The sequence below is a fragment of the Pongo pygmaeus genome, chromosome 14, assembly GCF_028885625.2.
Source record: "Pongo pygmaeus isolate AG05252 chromosome 14, NHGRI_mPonPyg2-v2.0_pri, whole genome shotgun sequence".
Classification (NCBI taxonomy): Eukaryota; Metazoa; Chordata; class Mammalia; order Primates; family Hominidae; genus Pongo; species Pongo pygmaeus.
The window spans coordinates 85150101-85172222 of NC_072387.2; the positions used below are offsets into that span (position 1 = coordinate 85150101).

General features: G+C 39.4%; 1 protein-coding gene across 26 annotated transcripts in view; it reads left to right on the forward strand.

The window, feature by feature from the left end:
- LMO7 (LIM domain 7) overlaps positions 1-22122 on the forward strand; it is a 239179-nt gene that overhangs the window by 157357 nt on the left and 59700 nt on the right. For all 26 annotated transcript variants that reach the window (XM_063650951.1, XM_063650955.1, XM_063650961.1 and 23 more), the window contains 2 exons: positions 17318-17348; positions 18550-18663. In XM_063650951.1, coding sequence (XP_063507021.1) covers positions 17318-17348; positions 18550-18663 — 145 coding nt within the window. The remainder of the gene's footprint in view (positions 1-17317; positions 17349-18549; positions 18664-22122) is intronic.

Here is a 22122-nt window from a genome sequence, read left to right on the forward strand (position 1 = left end):
ACCACTGCTCTCCTCACAGCTGTCAGACAGGGACATTTAAGTCTGCAGAGGTTACTGCTGTCTTTTTGTTTGTCTGTGTCCTGCCCCCAGAGGTGGAGCCTACAGAGGCAGGCAGGCCTCCTTGAGCTGTGGTGGGCTCCACCCAGTTCAAGCTTCCAGGCTGCTTTGTTTACCTAAGCGAGCCTGGGCAATGGCGGGCGCCCCTCCCCCAGCCTCGCTGCCGACTTGCTGTTTGATCTCAGACTGCTGTGCTAGCAATCAGCGAGACTCCGTGGGCGTAGGACCCTCTGAGCCAGGTGCGGGCTATACTCTCCTGGGGCACCGTTTCCTAAGCCCGTCAGAAAAGCACAGTATTCGGGTGGGAGTGGCCCGATTTTCCAGGTGCCCTCTGTCACCCCTGGAAGGGGAACTCCCTGACCCCTTGTGCTTCCCGAGTGAGGCAATGCCTCGCCCCTGCTTCGGCTGGCGCACGGTGCGCTCACCCACTGACCTGCGCCCACTGTCTGGCACTCCCTAGTGAGATGAACACGGTACCTCAGATGGAAATGCAGAAATCACCCGTCTTCTGCGTCGCTCGCGCTGGGAGCTGTAGACCGGAGCTGTTCCTATTCGGCCATCTTGGCTCCTCCCTCTGTTCACCATCTTCTCTTTTTTTTTTTTTTGAGACAGAGTCTACCTCTGTCACCCAGGCTGGAGTGCAGTGGGGCGATCCCCGCTCACTGCAAGCTCCGCCTCCTGGGTTCATGCCATGCTCTTACCTCAGCCTCCCAAGTAGCTGGGACTACAGGCTCCTGCCACCACGCCCGCCTAATTTTTTGTGTTTTTAGTAGAGACGGGGTTTCACCCTGTTAGCCAAGATGGTCTTGATCTCCTGACCTCGTGATCCGCCCCCCTCGGCCTCCCAAAGTGCTGGGATTACTGGCGTGAGCCACCGTGCCCGGCCACTTCTAATTTTCTTAACTGTGAAAAACTAATTAGAGATTAGGCAATACAAAAATATCTCTAGCCTGGTTTCTCACTGATTACCCTTCTTCAGAGACTACAACAAGAATGCATGGTATTATGAGGACATTTTAAAACCAATGCAAGGTAACTTATTTTAACCTTCTAAATAGGATTCCTTTAAAGCTGTCTGTGGTTGACTTTTCAGACATCTTATGAAAGTAATTTCTTCGGTGCTACTTGAAACATTTTGTTCTGTGGACTCAAGATCTGTGGTTTTTATTTATTTATTTTTATTTTTTTGAGATGGAGTCTCACTCTGTCTCCCAGGCTGGAGTGCAGTGGTGCAATCTCGGCTCACTGCAACCTCCGCCTCCCAGGTTCAAGCCATTCTCTCGCCTCAGCCTCCCGAGTAGCTGGGACTACAGGAACTTGCCACCACGCCTGGCTAATCTTTTGTATTTTTAGTAGAGATGGGGTTTCACCATGTTAGCCAGGATGGTCTTGATGTCCTGACCTCGTGATCCACCCACCTTGGCCTCCCAAAGTGCTGGGATTACAGGCGTGAGCCACTGCGCCCGGCCAATCGAGTGCCTTTTAACAGTGCGCCCTTAAGCAGACGTAAGTACCATGAGGCATATTGAGTTTTTTTTAAGTCAACACTTGAAAATCATTGGCAGTTGTTCCAGGCGTTTCACTTAACTTCAAGTTTCTTTGTGCTTTTTATTGTTTGTTTTTAATTCTAGTTGGGTAAGGCTAGAGGACTTATGTTTCAGTTGAACTTTTTTCAGAGTAGTAGCTAAACTCGTTGAAGCTGTAGTTTCAGTTCAGACGTAATTTTAACTTTGGTATATTGCTAGGGCAAGGGCTTTCAATCATTAGCATGCATCAGAATTACCTGCAGGGCTCATTAAAACATGTATTACTATACCCCCAACTCTCTCAATATTTTAGGAAGGTCCTGGAGGCATCTCTGTGGAGGAGGAGAAGGGTATAAGGCAAGACTGGAGGCTGGCAGGAAGTGAATGTCATCTGAGGAAGAAGAATGAATTCAAGAGATATTTGGGAGCTTGAACTGATGGGATTTGGTGATGAGAGATTTCAGGAAAGGGAGTTGTTTGGCTTAGGCCTCAGCTTCTGATGCTGAAAATTGGAGGCTCCTCACCCAAGTGCGTGCATCATTAATCCTCAAGCCTGTACAACCAGGACAGAGCATGTGGAAGGATGTGCAGGCTTGAGGATTAGATGATGCATGCACTTAAGAACTTACCAAACTTTAAGTTCTGGGCAGAGATAATGATGGTGGCATTCTAAAGGACATAGCTGAGAAGTTTCCTGGGAAGTATTAGCATAATTGGGTTGGAACTAAATATGGTGAACAGGAGATGGGAATGGGGGGGAGAACTCATTTGATTCATTAGTTTTGGGAAGGTTTTGCAAGATATTCAAACATAAAATGGGAACATTGAAATTGATTGCAACCAATGTAAACTAATCTGAAAGACATCTGATTGAATGTATATTGAACTTGAAAGTTAACTGAATGGCAGGATTATATTAACCTGAATTTGAAAGCCAGTTATATTATTCATTTGAAGCATGTCAGTTCTTTCTCAATGCTTTATACAGGATGATTGGTGATACTCTAATATTCTGAAATTCCAACTGTTATATGGAAGGCTAAATAGGAAGTGCATGTGCGTGCATGTGTGTATATATCAAATCAAGGATAGTTATGTAAATGGAAAAATTGACATAACACATCCTGTTGACTTTCTGAAGACAAGTAGCTTTACACAAGTTATCAGAAACAAAATATTTAGTTAAAAACAGACATTATGATTTATATTTTTATGGGGGAACCAGCCCCCAATATTTCAACATAGGTTCTTTTCTATTTTCCCTAAGTGTCACCAGTCTAAGAAATAAAGGGAAAGAGTACAAAAGAGATAAATTTTAAAGCTGGATGTCGGGGGGGAGACATCACATCTTGGCAGGTTCCGTGATGCCCCCTGAGCCACAAAACCAGCAAGTTTTTATTATGGATTTCAAAAGGGGAGGGGTGTACAAATAGGGTATGGGTCACAGAGATCACCTGCTTCAAGGGCAATAAAATATCACGAGGCAAATGGGCAGGGCAAGGTCCAAGGGCCAGGGTGAAATTAGAATTACTGATGAGGTTCCCTGTCCCACTGTGCATGCATTGTCATTGATAAACATCTTAATGGGAAACAGGGTTCAAGAGCAGAGAACTGGTCTGACTAGAATTTCGCCAGGCTGGAATTTCCCAATCCTAACAAGCCTGGGGGTGCTGCAGGAGACCAGGACGTATTTCATCCCTTATCTACAACTGCATAAGGCAGACACTCCCAGAGTGCCCACTTTAGAGGCCTCCCCCTGGGAGTGCATTCTTTTCCCAGGGCTGTTCCTTGCTGAGAAAAAGAATTCAGCAATATTTCTCTTATTCGTTTTGGAAGAAGAGAAATATGACTCTGTTCCGCCCGACCCTGCAGGCAGTCAGACTTTATGGTTATCTCCCTTGTTCTCTGAACATTGCTGTTATCCTATTCCTTTTCTAGGTGCCCAGATTTCATATTGTTCAAACACACATGCTCTACAATTTGTGCAGATAACACAATCATCACAGGATCAAGAGGCGACATACATCCTTAGTTTAAGAAGATGATGGGATTAAGAGATTAAAGACAGTCATAGGAAATTATAAGATTATTGACTGGGGAAGTGATAAATGTCCATGAAATCTTCACAATTTATGTTCAGAGATTGCAGTAAAGACAGGTGCAAGAAATTATAAAAGTATTCATTTGGGGAACTAATAAATGTCTATGAATCTTCACAATTTATGTTCTTCTGCCGTGGCTTCACCTGGCCCCTTCATTTGGGTTCCCTGACTTCCTGCAACAATTTTTTGGACGATTACTATTGCTCAATTCCTCCAACTTTATTTCTGTTCATGAAATAGGTTGGATTTGGTTTTATTAGTCTTGGGAAGTTTGAAAATGTATTTGCACAGAAGAAATTTCTCATTCCTTTTTCTAATGGCACCTGTACTTTAAAAAATACACTTTATAATTATCTAATGGAAAAGATGATGTCTTGGGAGTATTTTTTTAACCTTACTCTGTTTTCTTAAACTAATTAGAATTAAAAAGTTTCACGTGAAAATTTGGTAACAGAATTCAGCTGGAAACTATGAGCTTCACTGTCATAAACTGTTGGCATTGATTAGCTGTAGATGAGGATTAAAATGGAGAATTAGGAGTAGGTGTTTCATTTTCTTTAGCCAAATGATCCTCATATGCTGTGAACAGACTTTTAGGTCAGATCAACTGGGGCTTGAATTAATATAATAAAGGTGACTTCTGGAAAATTGCTTAATCTCATGAAGCTTCAGTCTCACCTCTGTAAAATGTGAATAACACTGAATATAGAATTGCATTGGTGATAAAATTAAGCTGCTTATGAAATGTGTAGGGCAATGCTGTATAGTACTTGTGTTTATTTTCTGTTGCCACTATAACAAATGACCACAAATTTAGTGACTTAAAACAACACAAACTTACTCTCCTACATGTCTCTAGATGTCATGTCTAAAATGAGTCTTAAGGGGCTAAAAACAAGGCGTCAGCAGGGTTGGTTTCTTCTTGCGGCTCCAGGGGAGAATCCACTTCTTTCTCTCACTTCTGGGGATAGCCAAGCATTCCTTGGCTCCTGGCTGCATCACTGCTCCAATCTCTGCCTCTGTGGTCACAATCCCTTCTCCTCTACAACAGTCGAGTCTCCCTCTTCCTCTCTCTCATAAGGACACTTGTGATTATGTTTAGGACCCACTGGGATGATCCAGGATATCTCCCCATCTGAAGATCTTTAATCACATATGTGAAGTCCTTTTTGCCACGTAGGGTAACATTCACAGGTTCTAGGGATTAGGAAGTAGACCTTGGTGGGGAGTGGGGTCATTATTCAACCTCCCACTGAACTCAATAAATTTTCAGTATTTTAAAGTGTGAAGTAGGAACAAAGAATTCAAAATGGAATCTTTTTCTGTAGCTAAGAAAACCATTTGTGGTGGCATAGCATGGATTATTCACATACAGTATACTTTATGCACAGATGTATTTTACAGCATGTACATAACCATTTTGGAATGCATAAAAATGGCATCTAAAATGTGTAATATTAGGTAATTGCTTAAATAAGGCCCAGCTGAGGGAGCAGGGTCGTCTAAGTTGGTTACACTTGCTAGAAATATTTTGCAATATTATTGTAATGGATAAAATGAAGATCTGATAGGTTCCTTTTTTTTGATACAGAGTCTCGCTCTGTTGCCTAGGTTGAAGCGTGCAGTGGTGCGATTTTGGCTCACTGCAACCTCTGCCTCCTGGGTTCAATTGATCCTCCCACCTCAGCCTCCTGAGTAGCTAGGACTACAGGCCTCACCACCATGCCCAGCTAATTTTTGTATTTTTAGTAGAGAAGGGGTTTCATCATGTTGGCCAGGCTGGTCTGGAACTCCTGACCTCAAGTGATTACCCCACCTCATCCTCTCAAAGTACTAGGAATACTGGCATGAGCCAACCTGCCAGGCCAGATACATCATTTCCTGCCACTTTGTATCTAAAAGACAAGAGAGCTTGAATGAGTTTTTTTTTCCAAGGTGACAAGAATGTTGAGCTCTTGGCTCTACTAAATTGTAATTCTTCCAGCATTTAGTATATATGTTTACTGAGTATCTATTAATGGTTTAGGCACTGAGGTAGGTCTTGCCCTTTGGTCTGATAGTATGTTTTTCATTAACTTCTTAGGTGTGTAGTCCTTGCTTGTCTGTTTGCTTTGCTCATATGTTTAATACCTTTTCTAGGTTACAGTCTTTAAATGAGCCTTTCAGCTAATTTTAGAACCCTGGGAACCTCAAGTCTGCTTTATCTGATTAGTGGAGTTAGCTAAATTCTGAGATCCTCCAAAACAGTGGTTCTCAACCATGGGAAATTTTGTACCCCCCTTCCCTCGGCTCCATGACATTTGACAATATCTGGAGACATTTCTGATTTTCATGCCTGGGGCCGGGGAGTGGCAGTGGTATCTAGTGGGTAGAGGTCAGGCATGCTGCTTAACATCCCACAATGCATAGTACAGTTTCCCCCCGAAGCAGAGAATTATGAGGTTCAAAATGTTAATATTGCCGAGGTTGAGAAACCTTGGTCTAAAATTATATTATCTCGATTAACCTTTGGCGTAAATCAAATTGTGAAAAATTTAGTGTGTTGTATCTTGGGATTGTGCCAGTAAACATGAGATAAAGAGGCTTTTGTGGAGCAGGCAGTATTTAGGACTAGAGTGATTTATGACATAAAACTTGAGAGTTTGGAATCTAATTTGGGGAGGGTACTAATTTTCCTCATGGTTGAAAATTAAAACTTTGAAACGTCTCACTTATAGGCAGGGTAGAATAATTTATTTTTAAGTAATCTGTAGACTTCTGAATGTGTTGCATGCATACATAGTTTGGCATGCATTATTTTGACCAGGGTTCATATCACACAGCACATTTAATATATATTAAATCACAGCTAAGGAATAGGTGCAGTGATAACTTATAAATAGCAATTTACATCAGCTTATGCTTTACAGAGAACTTCCATGTACATCAGAAAGGAAACAAGTATTTATGTGCTAGGCATTTTAAATGTGTTTAATTTCCACAAAACCTAAAGATGGATATTATCTTTATTTTTTAAGATAATAAAATGGAACTTCAGGAAATTGACAGATTTTTCTATTTAATCTTGTACATGCTTGCTTTGTAATCTTGTTTATTTTCAGTTGATAGATATTTGTTTTACAGAAATCTTACTTATAAGGACCCAGCAGTGATAAAGTACAGGAAATGAATACTGTTGATCTCTCAGTATGAGAATTGATGGTATTTCATTTACTTATAAGTCTTTTAAAAAGTGCTTTGGCAATATTTCCTTTGTGCAGTTCTGTAGTGTGTTGTATATACAGGATAGTGGAAAATATCTAAATTTTGTCAGAAAAAATGGCAGTGGGGAACTTCTACCATTGTCTTTGGGTGACAGATTTAGGAAAGAAATTATTGGCAACAGGGTTTGAATCAATAGTTTGAGAAAAAAATGAGTTATAGTTCAGGATATTATAAAGATAACTTTTTGGGATTAAGAAAGAAGTAATTTATTTTAAAAATATAGTAAGGTAGAAAATATTTGTGATTACCCTCATACTATTAATAAAACAGGGTCTTGGGAAAGCCTATGAATCACATCAAACCTTAATAGTTTTGTAACCTTGGGAAAGTTTCTTAAGCTTTTGGGGTTGCAGTTTCCTCATGTCAAAATCATTGCATTGTTGTGTGGATTAAAGGAGATAATGTAGAATACTCAACATAATGATTGATATAAAGTGATTAATAAAGGTAATTATTACAATTATTATATTACATAATTAAGTATAAAGTATGACTTAAACAGATCACAACTAAAAAACACTTCATTAATACTAGTGTCCTTAAGATTTTTAAACTGTTCTGCCAAAAAAATAAATTTTTCAAAGTGTAAGTAAAATAGGTATTTGTTATAAGACTTCTCATAATTTTAATTTGCTGGTATGTGTATTCAAGAGGACAGCATAGAATTAGTACTTTTAAAAATGTTTTGACCTTCAGACCTATTAAAATGTTGCCAGTTTCTCCTGTTTCATGGTACAGTTTGAAAAACACTTGGATGAAAACATATAATCAGGCAACTTTATTTTTATTCCAATATCATGATCCTAAAGACTGAAATATTTATATTATCAAGTTTTATATTGGTTTTGAGCATGGGAACAAGTCTGGAAGGACACCTGAAATGTCTAGTTTAGTATTCTTTTAAGTTGTATCTTCAGGAATATCAGTGGTTTGGAGAAGATTTTTGTTGATGTTAATACTCATCTCTACTCTTTGTCCTCCTTTGAAGAGAAGTCACTAGTAATTTAGTAATTGTGTGTGTGGCGTGAATGTGTGTGAGATGTCAAGATGGGTAAGAAGATGACCTACTAGTTCATCCTCATCCCTCATCTGCTCCACCTCTCAATAGCACTGTTGGCTCCGCCTAATCTCGACATCATTACATTGTCATATGGGTTAAAGGACACAATGTAGAATAGTCCACATAATGATTGATATAAAGTGTCTGTGTCTTGCTTGCCTGCACTGCAGTGGCCACTCCTGCCACCCTGGGTGTCCCTTCTGTTGGCCTTGCTGGTTTCTCCTCTACTTCTTAACCCTTAAGTGTCGGGTTTGTGAGGGTTCAATCCCTGGACCGCTTCTCTCTCTACTTATTTTCTTTTTTTTTGAGATGGAGTCTCCCTCTGTTGCTCAGGCTGGAGTGCAGTGGCGCAATCTCGGCTCACTGCAAGCTCCGCCTCCCAGGTTCACGCCACTCTCCTGCCTCAGCCTCCCGAGTAGCTGGGACTACAGGCACCAGCCACCACGCCTGGCTAATTTTTTTTTTTTTTTTTGTATTTTTAGTAGAGATGGGGTTTCACCGTGTTAGCCAGGATGGTCTCGATCTCCTGACCTTGTGATCTGCCCGCCTCGGCCTCCCAAAGTACTTGGATTACGGGCGCAAGCCACCGCACTCGGCCTCTCTCTATTTATTTTCTAGGTGATTCCATTCAGTCTTATGAGGTTCTGTTTCATCTCTATGCTGACAACTCCACTAATTACGTCTCTAGTCTAAATTTCTACCTTGATCATCTTATTTGAGTGTCTAATTACCAATTTACCTACTCAACATTTTTACGTTAAGTGTTTGACACTTAACATGTCTAAAACCAAAGCCTACTATTTTCATTGCTTCAGTTACCTAGCATTGTCACCTTTTAAACTGTTTAGAAGATCAGTTTAAAAATCTTAAGGACATAGTATCAATGAAGTGTTTTCTGGTTGGGATCTGTTTAAGTCCTATGTTATACTTAATTATGTAATATAATAATTGCCTTTATTAATCACAGGAGAAAAATCATGTGTGAGTTTATTTGGTTGACATCTACTCTCTCCCTCAACACATTTTATACAACCGAATGTTATAACTCCATTTAATAAACAGATCATACATAGTGGATACTAAATTCTGTATTCAGTAGTCACCTTAATATGCACTCTGTTTCTGGTTTACCGTCTAACGAGGAGATAATGTGAGTCTCAGTTGTGAAGTCAGCTTTATGTAATAACAAGCGTTTTACAAAAAGTAGAAAAGAAGCATTGTAAGTCTCTGGTTGAGAGGGTTAGGAATTAAACCCACCTTTCGGCTCCTGCAGCAGCACTCCTCTGCTGTGTTACTTAAGTGGGAATGTGTGCCGGTGTCTTTGAATGCATGTGTGTGTGGTTTGTTTCTCTTTAAGTGAAACTGTGCTATTCTTAGTAGTGTGTGGGAGAGCTGTGAAATATAATAACAAATTATTTTTAACAAGAGGGTACTTATTCACTTGTCAAGATTGGAATAAGCATTATGTTGCTAGGGCAAAGTGTTGAATTTCTAAGTGTTTTTCTCAAATAAGTAAGTACAGAAATCGTCAGGTTCATATATTTGGGTTCACTAATTGTCTCCAGGGATGATGTTATTTTCTCAAGTGTCACTTTAATAGTTTCCACAATGATTATAGCGTGTTTGTAGCAATGGCAGATTAAAACCAATGAGTCACACGCCTCTAACGTCACTGGGAGGTTGTCAAATGGAATGCAGCTTCATTTTTAGGAATGAAGGTGGGAGGGAAGGAGGAAGATTCTGTTTCTTACTTTTCTTTTTAATGCAGCTTGCTTTTTTTGAGAGAAGGAAAGAAGTGAAGTATTCTAAGAATTCATCTTCAACTTGTTTTATTCACATATCTCTTTTGTTTGACACAGTGATAAGAGAATGGTGATTGCACTTTTCTCTATTTTAAATAGTGTGATGGATGAGCTTCCATTCATAGAACAATAGAACTTCATTTAGTGGAACAAGAAGCCAGTACCTGATATATTCCTAAATTCCTATTTTGATTCCTAGGTTTTGAAGAGCAATGGCCCCTTCCCTTAGAGACAGTGGTATTAAAAATGATTTTCTCATTATGTCTCTTTAAATTTCACTTAGTACATTTAGGGTTTCTTATGACATCTACACTTTTCTCCTGTTTGCAGATAGACTGGCTTGTTGCATATATAAAAATGAGGTCAGGAGTTTGAGACCAGCCTGGCCAACATGGTGAAACCCCATCTTTACTAAAAATACAAAAAATTAGCCGAGCGTGGTGGCAGGCTAATCCCAGCTACTTAGGAGGCTGAGGCTGGAGAATCACTTGAACCTGGGATGTGGAGGTTGCAGTGAGCCGAGATCGTGCCATTGTACCAGGCTGGGCAAAAAGAGCAAAACTCTGCCTCAAAAAAAAAAAAAAAAAAAAAAAGCCACTCCTCTGTCCCCAGAAGAACTTCTGCTTTGAATTTTCCCTACTGTCTCCCACTGCCACACATGCCTCTGCTCTTGCCCCAGACATATCTTACATATTTAAACCAGATGCAGTCCATATACTTTTTCTTCCTGTGACTGCTCATGAAATCATAATTCAGGGCCTCATTTCTTGATTTTTTTTTAAAGTTGTGAACAGGTGGCCAAGCTGCATAAGCAACAACTGGAGAGCAGAGATTACTTAGTGGCTTGGAGAGGGACCAAGTATCTTGTGAGCCCAGCTCTTCTAATATCAGTCCAGTTTCCCAAGAGGCAACTCCCAGGTCAACTGGTGCCACCCAGGGCAGGGCAGGGCTGGAACTGGCTTTTGAAGGGTTGGGTCCGTAGGAAGAATCCACACCTTGCTCTGGGAAGTGGCCTCAGGAAGTAGAGGCCTGGGGACAGAATCACTCATGAGTTGCAGTTGTTCTGGGCAACAAAGCAAGGCGGATACTTATTCTGGTAGCAGGGTGGAGTTTGAACTGGGCAGTTACCTCTGCTCGAGCCCCTTGAAGAATTTCAGATTCCCTGTTAACCATGGAGGCATGGGCTAGAAGCTGGTTGTGGGGGCAGGTAAGTTCAAACTTCTTAACTTTTCTATTAGGATATGGATAAATCTTCCCCCAGGGATTCTTTGGACAAAAGCGTTCCCATTTTGTCAAAAATTCCAGCGTGAAGTTTTAATCATACATGTTTCCCTGTATAATAATTCAGTCAGAAAACTGTATTTGATCTTAAACAAGGTTGGCTTGGACAGGATAGGGGCTGGGATTTGGGGAGAAGAGATGATTCTAGAGTGTAAAGAATTCAGCTCCTAGGAGGTTATGTTATTTAGGCAGAGCACGGGGAGATCAGGCCTTCCAACATTGCAAATGAGAATGCTGGTACCTTGAGAAAGAGGGGTACTAAGACATGCGCGAGGAACACAGAGAAGTGGGATTCTGTGGCAAATTCTATGAAGCTTTACTCCCATGTGGGGAAAAATTTCCTGTCTTGGCCCCGATCTGCTGAGCTGGTTCTGTGAGTGGCTTTGTTAGCTCATATATGAACATTTAAATGCTTGGCTGTTCTGAGCTAGGCCTTTGATGGACTCTGGGATACAACCATGTGGCCAGTGTGGCTCCAGCTCCCTGCTGTCTGGGCCCACACGCAGACTCCTTAGAGTATAGTATGCAGTAAACATACCCTGGTTAAGGCGGTGCTGGATGCATGTGCATGGGCCCAGAGTTAGCTCCTTGGATAAACAGAAGGTATTTGGAAATATTTTTGATGCAGCCCTAGCCCTAGAACATAACTGGCTGGTGCACAATGGTAAAACTATAATCTCATCCATTAGCACCTTATTCCAAACTGGATCATAAATGAAGATAGATTTGGCTGTGTAGGCACATTTTTCCTCAGATTTTGGAAAATTTAAGGGTATTTGGCCAAGGCAGGCCCTTGTAAACCAAGGATGTGTGGGGAGGGCTGCCTTGGGGCCAACATGGAAGTTTGGACAATGATAATAATACCATGCCAGTGTGCTTTGCCCTTGGTTTGACCTTCTAGAAATTATTTCTTATCCTTGTTTAAAGCCTTCCATGGCAAAAGGGCAAGGAAAGTATAACATCGAAGAGTGCCTTGAATTATTCTTCACAGAAATGTCTCTTCTGAGGAAGAAAACTGTGTGTGGGGGGTGGAGGGGGCGGAGTTGACTGTCCTCCAGCCACTGCCCTGTCCCCTAGTAGTTTGGTTGAGATGGATAATTAAGGAATAGCCTTGAATTGTCTCACTTACTTGTTCTGCTTTGATTAAGCATTCTTTAAATTCTCACTAAAGCCCAGTGAGGCTGGTACTGTTGTTCCAATTTTACAGGTGAGGCTTTGGAGACAGTGAAGTGATGCAATCAAGTTGTCACAGCTAGTGAAAGTGGAGCCAGAATTTACGCACTGGAGGTCTGAACCCCAAAGTCCCGCACTCAACCAAGCTTCCTCCTCAGGGAATGACCCGGCCTGGGATCCCTGAAGACCCACAGCATCTATGTGGACTTTTTCCCCACCCTGGTCCTTTGGTTAGAAATGATATTTCTTGATTGACTTGGTACTAGTATTTTAAAACCTTTGAATAAAGAAAAGAGGATCAGACCTAGCGCTTCCTGGTTCTAAGTTAAAATAGTAGCAGTTAGGATAAGATTATTACAGCTGGATGAGTTCACTTGAGAGCTTGGGGGTCCCTTGTTCTTACTCTCTGGCAGAAAGCTCAGATGTCCTTGATGGGCATATAGTTTCTGGCCCTTTGCCAGAAAGCAAAGGGATTATCAGAGCTATTCCATTAATAGAGTGGAAGATTATATCTATGCTATATTTGCTATTTCTTGAATATTAAACACGTAAAAGTTAATGTATGATCGAAGTATAGAGTAAGGGCTATCAACATACCCAAGATAGGTATTTTTTTGCAACTATTAATATTTCATATCTACCTTTTTTTTTTTTTTTTGAGATGGAGTCTTGCTCTGTTGCCCAGGCTGGAGTGCAGTGGCATGATCTCGGCTCACTGCAAACTCCGCCTCCTGCATATCTACCCATTTTTAATGCAGATTTGGGTTTCAGTGCAGGTATGGATTCTTTGGGCTCTGTCTTTCAGAGCTCTGTTAGGAAGCTTTTTCATCACATAGGCCACCATGTAAGCTTTGTATTCAGTCCTTTGAAGTTTGTACAAAGCACATTGGTCTTTGTTTCTGTATCTGTTTTTTGGCGGGATTATTGATTTGATTCTAAAGAATTCTATTTTATTGCAATTTAAAGATAACAGGTTAGTAAGAAGTATAATTATGAATATCAATACAATTTGAGTCAAAATTGGACATATTTGAAGTAGGTTAATGCAATTTAATTGTTCTCTGACATTGTATGAGTATTGTCTCCTGAGCTTTTATCATTTCAGGCTTTTTCTTGCTAATTTACATTCCTATAGGTTAAATAAATGTATTTAACCAGAGTTTGAGAGCATCTGTTTGCCATGTACTGTGCGAGGCATTTTTAATCAAATATTTTTATGTGCTTGCCAAGTGGTAGACCCTGTCTTAAGGCAGTTGGAATATAGCAGTGAACAAAATCACAAAAGTCCTTTTGGATTCAGGTAGAGGAGAGAAAAAAATGCATATAGTAGATGGTTATAAATACAAAAATAAAGCACGGATGAGAGATTGGGTGTGTCAGGTGTGCTAGTTGCAGTTCTAAATATTGGGGTGCAGTGATGGGCCTTGCCGTCACATAGCTTACAGCCTTGTAATAATTCTTTGTTCACAGAATTGTTGTTCTTTGATCATAGTGTAGAGTAAGGGCTATCAACATACCCAAGATAGGTATTTTTTGAAACTATTAACATTTTATCTGTACCCATTTTTATTGCAGACTTGGGTTTCAATGCAGGTATGGGTTCTTTGTTCTCTTCTCTCTTCCCTCTCTCCTCTTCTCTTCCTTTTTTTGAGAGAGGGTCTCGCTTTGTCACCCAGCCTGGAGTGCAGTGGTGTGGTCATAGGTCACTGCAGACTTGAATTCCAGGGTTCAAGAGGTCCTTCTGCCCTCAGCCTCCCAAGTAGCTGGAACTATAAGCATGTGCTATTGTGCCTAGCTAATTTTTACATTGTTTAAGAGGCAGGGTCTTGCTTTGTTTTCCAGGCTGATTTTAAGCTTCTGGACTCAAGCGATCCTCCCATCTTGGTGTTTCAAAGTGTTGGGATTACAGGAATGAGCCACTGTGCCTGGCCTGTTTCTTGATGAACACTTCACCATTAGAAGGAAATTTCCTTCTAATCTACTGAAACAGAGGGCATTATCCCTACTTTGTCCAGAAGGAAACCAAAGCTTTGAGAGTCAAGTAAATTACCAAATGAACACAGTGAGACCCAGATCTGACTCCAAAGCCCATGCACTTAAACATGGTATCAGAACATGTCAACTTTGGACGTATTTGTTGTAGAAAAATTATCCAACTTTGGAGCTAAAGCTGTCTTATATTTCATTCTGGGGTGTCGTGCAGTAAGTTGGCTGGTGCATGGAGTGTGTGTGTGTTACCCGTGTTACTGTGAGCTTCCCCTTCACCATTGTAGTAATTCTATTTTAAAGGACTTTGGGTTATGCTCTGTGGCCACATGACAGGCAAAGGAGCTGCTTGGTTACCGACTTCCATGCAGTGGAATGCATTTGTATGTGAGAGAGTGAACTCTGTTTACTCCAGCAAATCATTGACTACTTGAATTCCTGGCATTGCATTTCAGAGATAGGACACTAATTTGGCTGGCCTATGTATCATGTCCAAGACTGTGTTATAAATGCTCATGTTTAGAAGGGAATGTAAAGTGAGTAAAAGGTAATAATGGGAAGGTCACTGTTTATTGTGTTTATCACAGAATAGGACATCCCTTGTATTTCCAATGATTGTTTTATCATGATAAAAAGTGAAAACAAATGAGTGTGTTGGATTAGAAACCTTTTTGAGGACTGTGGAAATGAGGTCAGGGGTTCAAGAGAGCTCTGTTTTTCCTTCTGCCTTGAGTGTGCTTATGATCAAAGTGGGAGGATGTTCAGCCCAGTGTATTCTTTGTCCTGTGCATTGATGGTTCTTTTGTGCTTTGGCTAATTTAATGTTTGACATGTGTATGTTGGTTATTAGTCTAAAGAAGGGGCTATCTATTTGCAACTCTGCTATTTTTTGTTGTCAGTTTCTAGTGACTTTCCCCACTTACTACTTCTAAGTTAAAGTGCTGGGTTTTTGTTTGTTCATTTTTTGAGACAGAGTCTTGCTCTTGTTGCCCAGGCTGGAATGCAGTGGTGCAATCTCAGCTCACTGCAACCTCCGCCTCCCGGGTTCAAGCTGTTCTCCTGCCTCAGCCTCCTGAGTAGCTGGGATTACAGGTGCCCACCACCACGCCTGGCTAATTATTGTCCTTTTAGTAGAAACGGGGTTTCCCGTGTTGGCCAGGCTGGTCTTGAACTCCTGACCTCAGGGGATGCGCCCGCCTCAGCCTCCTAAAGTGCTGGGATTACAGGCGTGAGCCACTGCACCCGGCCATTGCTGTGGATTTTTATAAGATAATTTTCTTTTTACTCAAGAGTTAAGCTATGGTTTGAGCACACGGGCTGTGGAATTTATTCTACTTGTTTACTTTTTTGAAGGATAATATACAGAAAAGTATACATATTATAAATGTACAACTTAAATACTTTTTGGAAACTGAGCACACCTAAGTAGCCAGCTTCCAGATCGAAGCACAAACAATTGTCATCCTAGCGCCCCATCCTCTTCTAATCTCTTCTGTCATTCTCTTCCCACAAGGGTAACCACTACCCTGACTTCTAACAGCATTTTTTTATTCAGCCTGTCTTTGTAATTTATATGAATGGAATAATACAGCCTGTACTCTTTTGCATTTGGCTTCTTTTTCTTTCCGTTATTTGAGAGGTTGAACTTGTCGTTGAATGTAGTTGAAGGTTATTTTTATTGCCATGTGATATTTCATTATGTGGATATGCCATAATTTATCTATTATAATGTTAAGGACATCTACGCTGCTTCTAGTTTTTGTTGCAATGTATAGTGCCGTGATAAACATTCTTGTATATAACTTTTTGTTAACATATATAAGCATTTATGTTGGATGTATACCTAGGAATGGAATTATTAGGTCATAGAATATCAATGTATTTAGCTTGAATAGATATTACCAAGTGACTTAAGAGTTTAAGTAGTTGTACCAATTTACATTTCCATCAGTAGTGTGAGAGTTCATGAATTTCATTGTTGAGATTTTTTTTGGGAGGTGGGTAAGAGGTGCATGCTATTCTTAGGTTCATTTCAGTACATGTTTGTCTTCTGGAAAGGAATGGTCTTAGTTGCCTTGTTGATTCTTTGAAAGCTAAGTTAAAAATTTGTCTCTGTGTACTCACATTCTCCTTTTACTTTTTCTTTGTATATATGAATATATATGTGTTTTCTGTTGTTGTCTTCTACATGCATATATAGATGTGTGTATATTTTATCTTAAAGTATACTACTGTGCTGTTAGACTGGACAGGCCAATTACAAGCTTTCTAATCAGGCTTCTACAAGTCTCTGAATTCACACTGATCCTGCTTAAGTGTCTCTAATGAGGGGAAGTGCTTTCTTTTTAGGATGACCCATCCCTTTGTGAAGTAGCATATTGTTGCTTCTTCAACACTGTGGTGCCATCCGTCTCTTTTTAACTTCTCCCATAAATATCATGCCCTTTCATATGTGAGCAAAAAACCCATGATTCTTATAATACAGTGAAGTTTCTTCAGGCAGAGGTTCATGGCTGTTTTTTAAACTGCCACTTTTCAACATTTGCAGGGTCAAAGTCTCTGAGCAGTTTGCTCTGGGGAACTTGGATGAAAAACCTTATAGATGATGAAAAAAAAAACCCCTCAGTGCAAAGTCGCTTTTATTTTTCATTGTGTTTTTAAGGTTTTTTTTCCCCCATTTCCCAGTTCTTTTTTCATGAACACACTGATCCCCCCTCATTGGGTTTAAACCTTGTTTAAGAAGGAAATACAAAAAATGCACAGAATGTATTTAAAAATTAGACTAAAATGAATAAAATGAAAAAACAGCACTGCTTTTTATAGAAAACTGACAATTATGTTAATGAATATCTATGAATACAGAAAATCAATGCATTATACTTTTGTCAAATCAATGAATATGGAAAAATTCTTCTGATGGAGATAATATGAGCTCTAAGAGATTTGAACTTCCATGTGATATTAATATTCATAGAACTTTAGAATAAAAATGAGTTTTTTTCTAGCTATAATTAATAATTTAAGGTTCACAGATATTACCTAATAGATAATTTTCTTTCTTTACAGGCAAGAAGAGACTGATAGGAGAGTGAAAAATGTAAGATACATTTACCTTAATGGAGCATTATAAGTGGCTTTCACTTCCATGTTCTGTAAGAAGGCAGTGAATCTAAAAGTATACTCTACATCTCTTTTCTAATTAATTTTTTGCTACAAACCAATCAGTTACAAACAGTAAATATGTTTAAATATATGCATTAGAATATATGGTTAGGTTGTTCAGCTCCCACTTATAAGGGAGAACGTGTGGTGTTTGGTTTTCTGTTCCTGCATTAGTTTGCTGAGGATAATGGCTTCCAGCTCTGACCATGTCCCTGCAAAGGACGTGATCTTGTTTCTTTTAATGGCTGCATAGTATTCTAGAGCTGAACAATGAGAACGCATGGACACAGGGAGGGGAACAACACACACTGGGGGCTGTCAGGTGATGGAGGGAAGGAGAGCCTCAGGTTAAATAGCTAATGCATGTGGGACTTAATAGCCAGGTGATGGGTCGATAGGGGCAGCAAACCACAATGGCACACGTTTACCTACGTAACAAACCTGCACATCCTGCACATATATCCCAGAACTTAAAATAAAATTAAATTAAAAAACATATTGTTAGAGTGGTATAAGAGGATAGGTTAGATTTAGGAAGCTGTTTGTTATGTGTTAGTAATATGCTAAAGGCAAGTAAACACATTTTAAGATTTTTATGGGAGTAAATAGGAAACTACCAATTTAGACTTTAAGGAAAAGCACTGACTGTTTAAGGACTCTGGGTAATTCATCAATGTAGACTCATATGTCTTACAATACTTTATGGAAATTGCAAGAATATCTAAAAATGTTGCAGCTTTATTAAAAAGTTTAACATCCTTATTAAGGAAGCTGAGAATTATTGATATTTAGGTGATCATTCTGTAAGTTTGATGAAAAAATATTGATTGCTTTAAAAGTTTCATTTGTGTTTTGTCTTATTTTTTTCCCTCTTCATATATACTAGTAGAGTATATGAATGACTACCTTTCGGAGTCTGGGCTTTTGGTCTAAGAACTTGCTCAGAGACAGGAAAATTTAGCAAGAAAAATTAAGATTTTTAATGACTTTTCCTTTTCCCATAAACTTAAAGTCTACTTTTCACTTACAGAGTAATATGTGCTATCATTTATCTACAGTACTCACCTATATTTGAGCTTGCAATTGGTTGCTCATCGACTGATCTTGTTGTTCATGGATTTTTTTTTTTTTTTAAGGTTTTGATAACATTGTACTGGCTGGGAAGAAAAGCACAAAGCAACCCGTACTATAATGGTCCCCATCTTAATTTGAAAGCGTTTGAGAATCTTTTAGGACAAGCACTGACGAAGGTAAGTAAACTACATCTGTGTGAGATTACTGCTGTAATACAGTATCACTGCTTTCCCTTCCTCCTCTCTTCTTTTTCTTCTCCTTCTCCTCTATAACAAATATGGCAACTCCGACTCTCTTTGTCCCACTCTCAATTGGGCTGAGTAAAGAGGAATGTTACTCATTTATTGGCTTTATATGCCACCACCAAGGAGTGAGTTGGGTCTATTCCAGAGCAATTTCCAAGGTAGAGAGACTTGCTTACCTTTTAATTCTACATAATTTGATGACACATGCATTGGCTTCCTTCCTTACACACTTTATGTAGCTTAAGTATTGCTATACTCATTGTAAACTCAACCTGTAGTAGAGAGGTGCTTCCTGGACTGTTAACACGCATGGAATTTACTCAATTTCTTTGTAGTAATGTGTTCTTGTCATAGATGATAGTCTTTAATGCCCACACTTTCATAGCCCCACAATTCTACTATGCCACCTCTGTTTCCTGAAGAGTAGGACATGGTGTTAACTGGAACTTGATATAAGGTTTTTAATTTAGAATCTTTTGTTTTATACACATTTCTAGTCATTCATACTTTGGAATCAATGTGACAGCCTTTTGAGTGCTTGAGGACCATTTTCAGAGAGCCAAGTGCCAGGACTGACTGTAGTTCTGCCAAATCTTCATTTATAAGATCCACATGGGAAAAACGAATTTCTCTGGGTAGGGATATTTATTCAGGGAAATTTGTAAGACTCAGAAGAGCCCTTTTGTGTAGTCACAATGGTGTTTCATCATCTAATTAGTAGTCATTGTTTCATGGGTTTCTCTAATGGTTAAATGATACCACACCAGTAAGGCATTTAGCATTAGCCTCTAGAACATTGTAAGGTTGCAATAAATATTAGTTGCTGTGATTGGAAGAAATTTTAGGCCAGGATGAACATGATAAACTTGGCTTGCACCTACCCTGATCTTTAAATAATTTTGCCTGAGCCCAGCCACATGTATTATAGCAAGAGGTGGGATTATAGAGCCTAGAAGATACAGGTATTCCTGTTCACCCTCAAAATGTAAGGAGTCAATAACACTCTATTCAAATTCCTTGAATAAGTTAATTCAGGAAATAGCTGAGATATTAACATGCATACACATAGTACTAAGTGTTACGACAACACTCATGAGAGACTACGTAACCTCATAAAGCACAATTGTCTAAGATAGGTGAGCATATTGGTCACTGCAATGAAGAATGGTGAGGCTTTAATGGAGGAATTTCAGGGGGCTTTGAGCACAGGGAGAGCCTTGATTTATAGTTATTTCAGCTAATAAAACTTTTGATTAAAACCTATGTTGGGGGCTGGGCACAGTGGCTCATGCCTGTAATCCCAGCACTTTGGGAGGCTGAGGCAGGCAGATCACCTGAAGTCGGGAGTTCGAGACCAGCCTGACCAACATGGAGAAACCCCATCTCTACTAAAAATACAAAATTAGCTGGGTGTGGTGATACATGCCTGTAATCCCAGCTACTCAGGAGGCTGAGGCAGGAGAATCGCTTGAACCTGGGAGGCAGAGGTTGCGGTGAGCCAAGCCTGGGCAACAAGAGCAAAACTCCATCTCAAAAAACAACAACAACAACAACAAAAAACCATGTGGGACTTTGGCTTATGTACTAGGGCTCTCTTTATAGCCTTTGGTCCCTTTAATGACAGTCTGACTCAGGTTGAATAATCCTGGTACAGTGTCTATACCAGGAATGCTTTATCAAAGGCTGTTTCCTGTTACCAGTTTCAAAACCAGAGGAGGTAGATGAAGACCTTATGGTGTATAAAACTAAGGTTGTGGTTCCATTCCATTATAATAAAGTGGGGGTAGCTGTTAGAGGTATGTGACTATATCATATGTTTTGTATCAGTTCTATTAAAATCAAAACCAATGTGTTCATCAGGCATTTCCCATTTAACCAGATAATGCTTAAAAGCTAATATAAAATACCAATTAAACAACCGTTGGTGGAAGTTGTAGCACCTCAGTCAGTCATCTTGGAAGTTGGAGGTGACTCATTTTAATTGACTTGTCAGGGTGCCTCCTTAAAAGCCAGGCACCAAGGCCAAAGGTTATTTTATAACTGAAGTGGCTGTCATCAATAACTTTAACATTTATGAGGTCAAAAATCCATCCTGAGTGTTGAACTCTAAGGCCTTAACAAATACGTGTTTAAGAAACCTGATAGATCTAAACACTTAAATTTAAAAAAATCTTTCTGTATTTTGAGAAGCATTTTGGCAGCACCAGCGCTAGGTCTGGCTTTCCCATCTGCTTGGAAGTAGCAGGATGTAAGGTAGGCACTTGCATTTTCATGACAGGATGTCAACTCTAATGCCAGGGTGTCAGCATCTAAAGCACATGAAATCTCCCTGAAATCTACTAGACCTTATTGATGCTCCAGACACTTGTCAAACAATTGAATCATGAACTGACGGTATTAGATCAAAAGTATGCCTGAGACAGCTGCTAATTATTCACTGCAGACTCTTCAGCTTTTTCATATGTTGAAAATATTTATAATTAAAAGTTGAAAGAAGAGTACAACAAATACCCAGATATGCACCGTATGGTTCAATTATTACAATTTTCCATACTGGCTTTATCTACATATGTGTTTATCCATCCATCTATGTTTTTACTTAACCATTTTAATATAAACTGCAGGTGTATTTCTCCCCCAAATACTCAGTATGCATCTCCTAAGAATATGAATATTCTTCTATGTAGCTACAATGTTTATTATACTTAAGAAAATTCAGATATTCCCCATTATCTAATATTCAGTTGACATTAAAACTTTCATACTTGTCTCCAGCTACTTTTCACAGCACTTTTTATTTTGAATCATGACTTAATCAAGGTTCACATATGTTTGATTGTTAGTAATTACTAGGTTCTTTAAATTGTCTCTGTATTAGTAAGCTTATCTGAAAGTAACATTTCTGGTTTTTACTATGACAAAACTATCTTCACCATATTAAAACATTGTAGTTACTAGATATTCATGATTACTGTAAGTCAGGACTACACCATGGGCTTTGTAATTTTACTCACATCCTAATGTTTAAAAAGCCAGGTTATATTTTGTCACTAACATTCACAGAAGAATGTTAGTTAAAAGTGCTTATCTTGAGTAAGTTCTATATAATTCACAAACCTACAGTTAACATCATTTGTGATGTTTCTGTGTGTACTTTATATGAGCCAAACAAATATTTTATTTAGGTCCATAGAAAATAAGTTATATATGTCAGCAAACAAGTATGCTTCCCTTGATTCAACAAGAAGGATAAGCCAGCTGCCAGGACCTTAGAACTAGGTTGTGTAATTAGTGAAAGTAAATGAATTCTGTGAAATTTATGCCCACTTGCTCCTTTTTATTTTTCTGGGGGGAGAGTTAAATAACTTCAGTTGTTAAAGTTTTATGTTA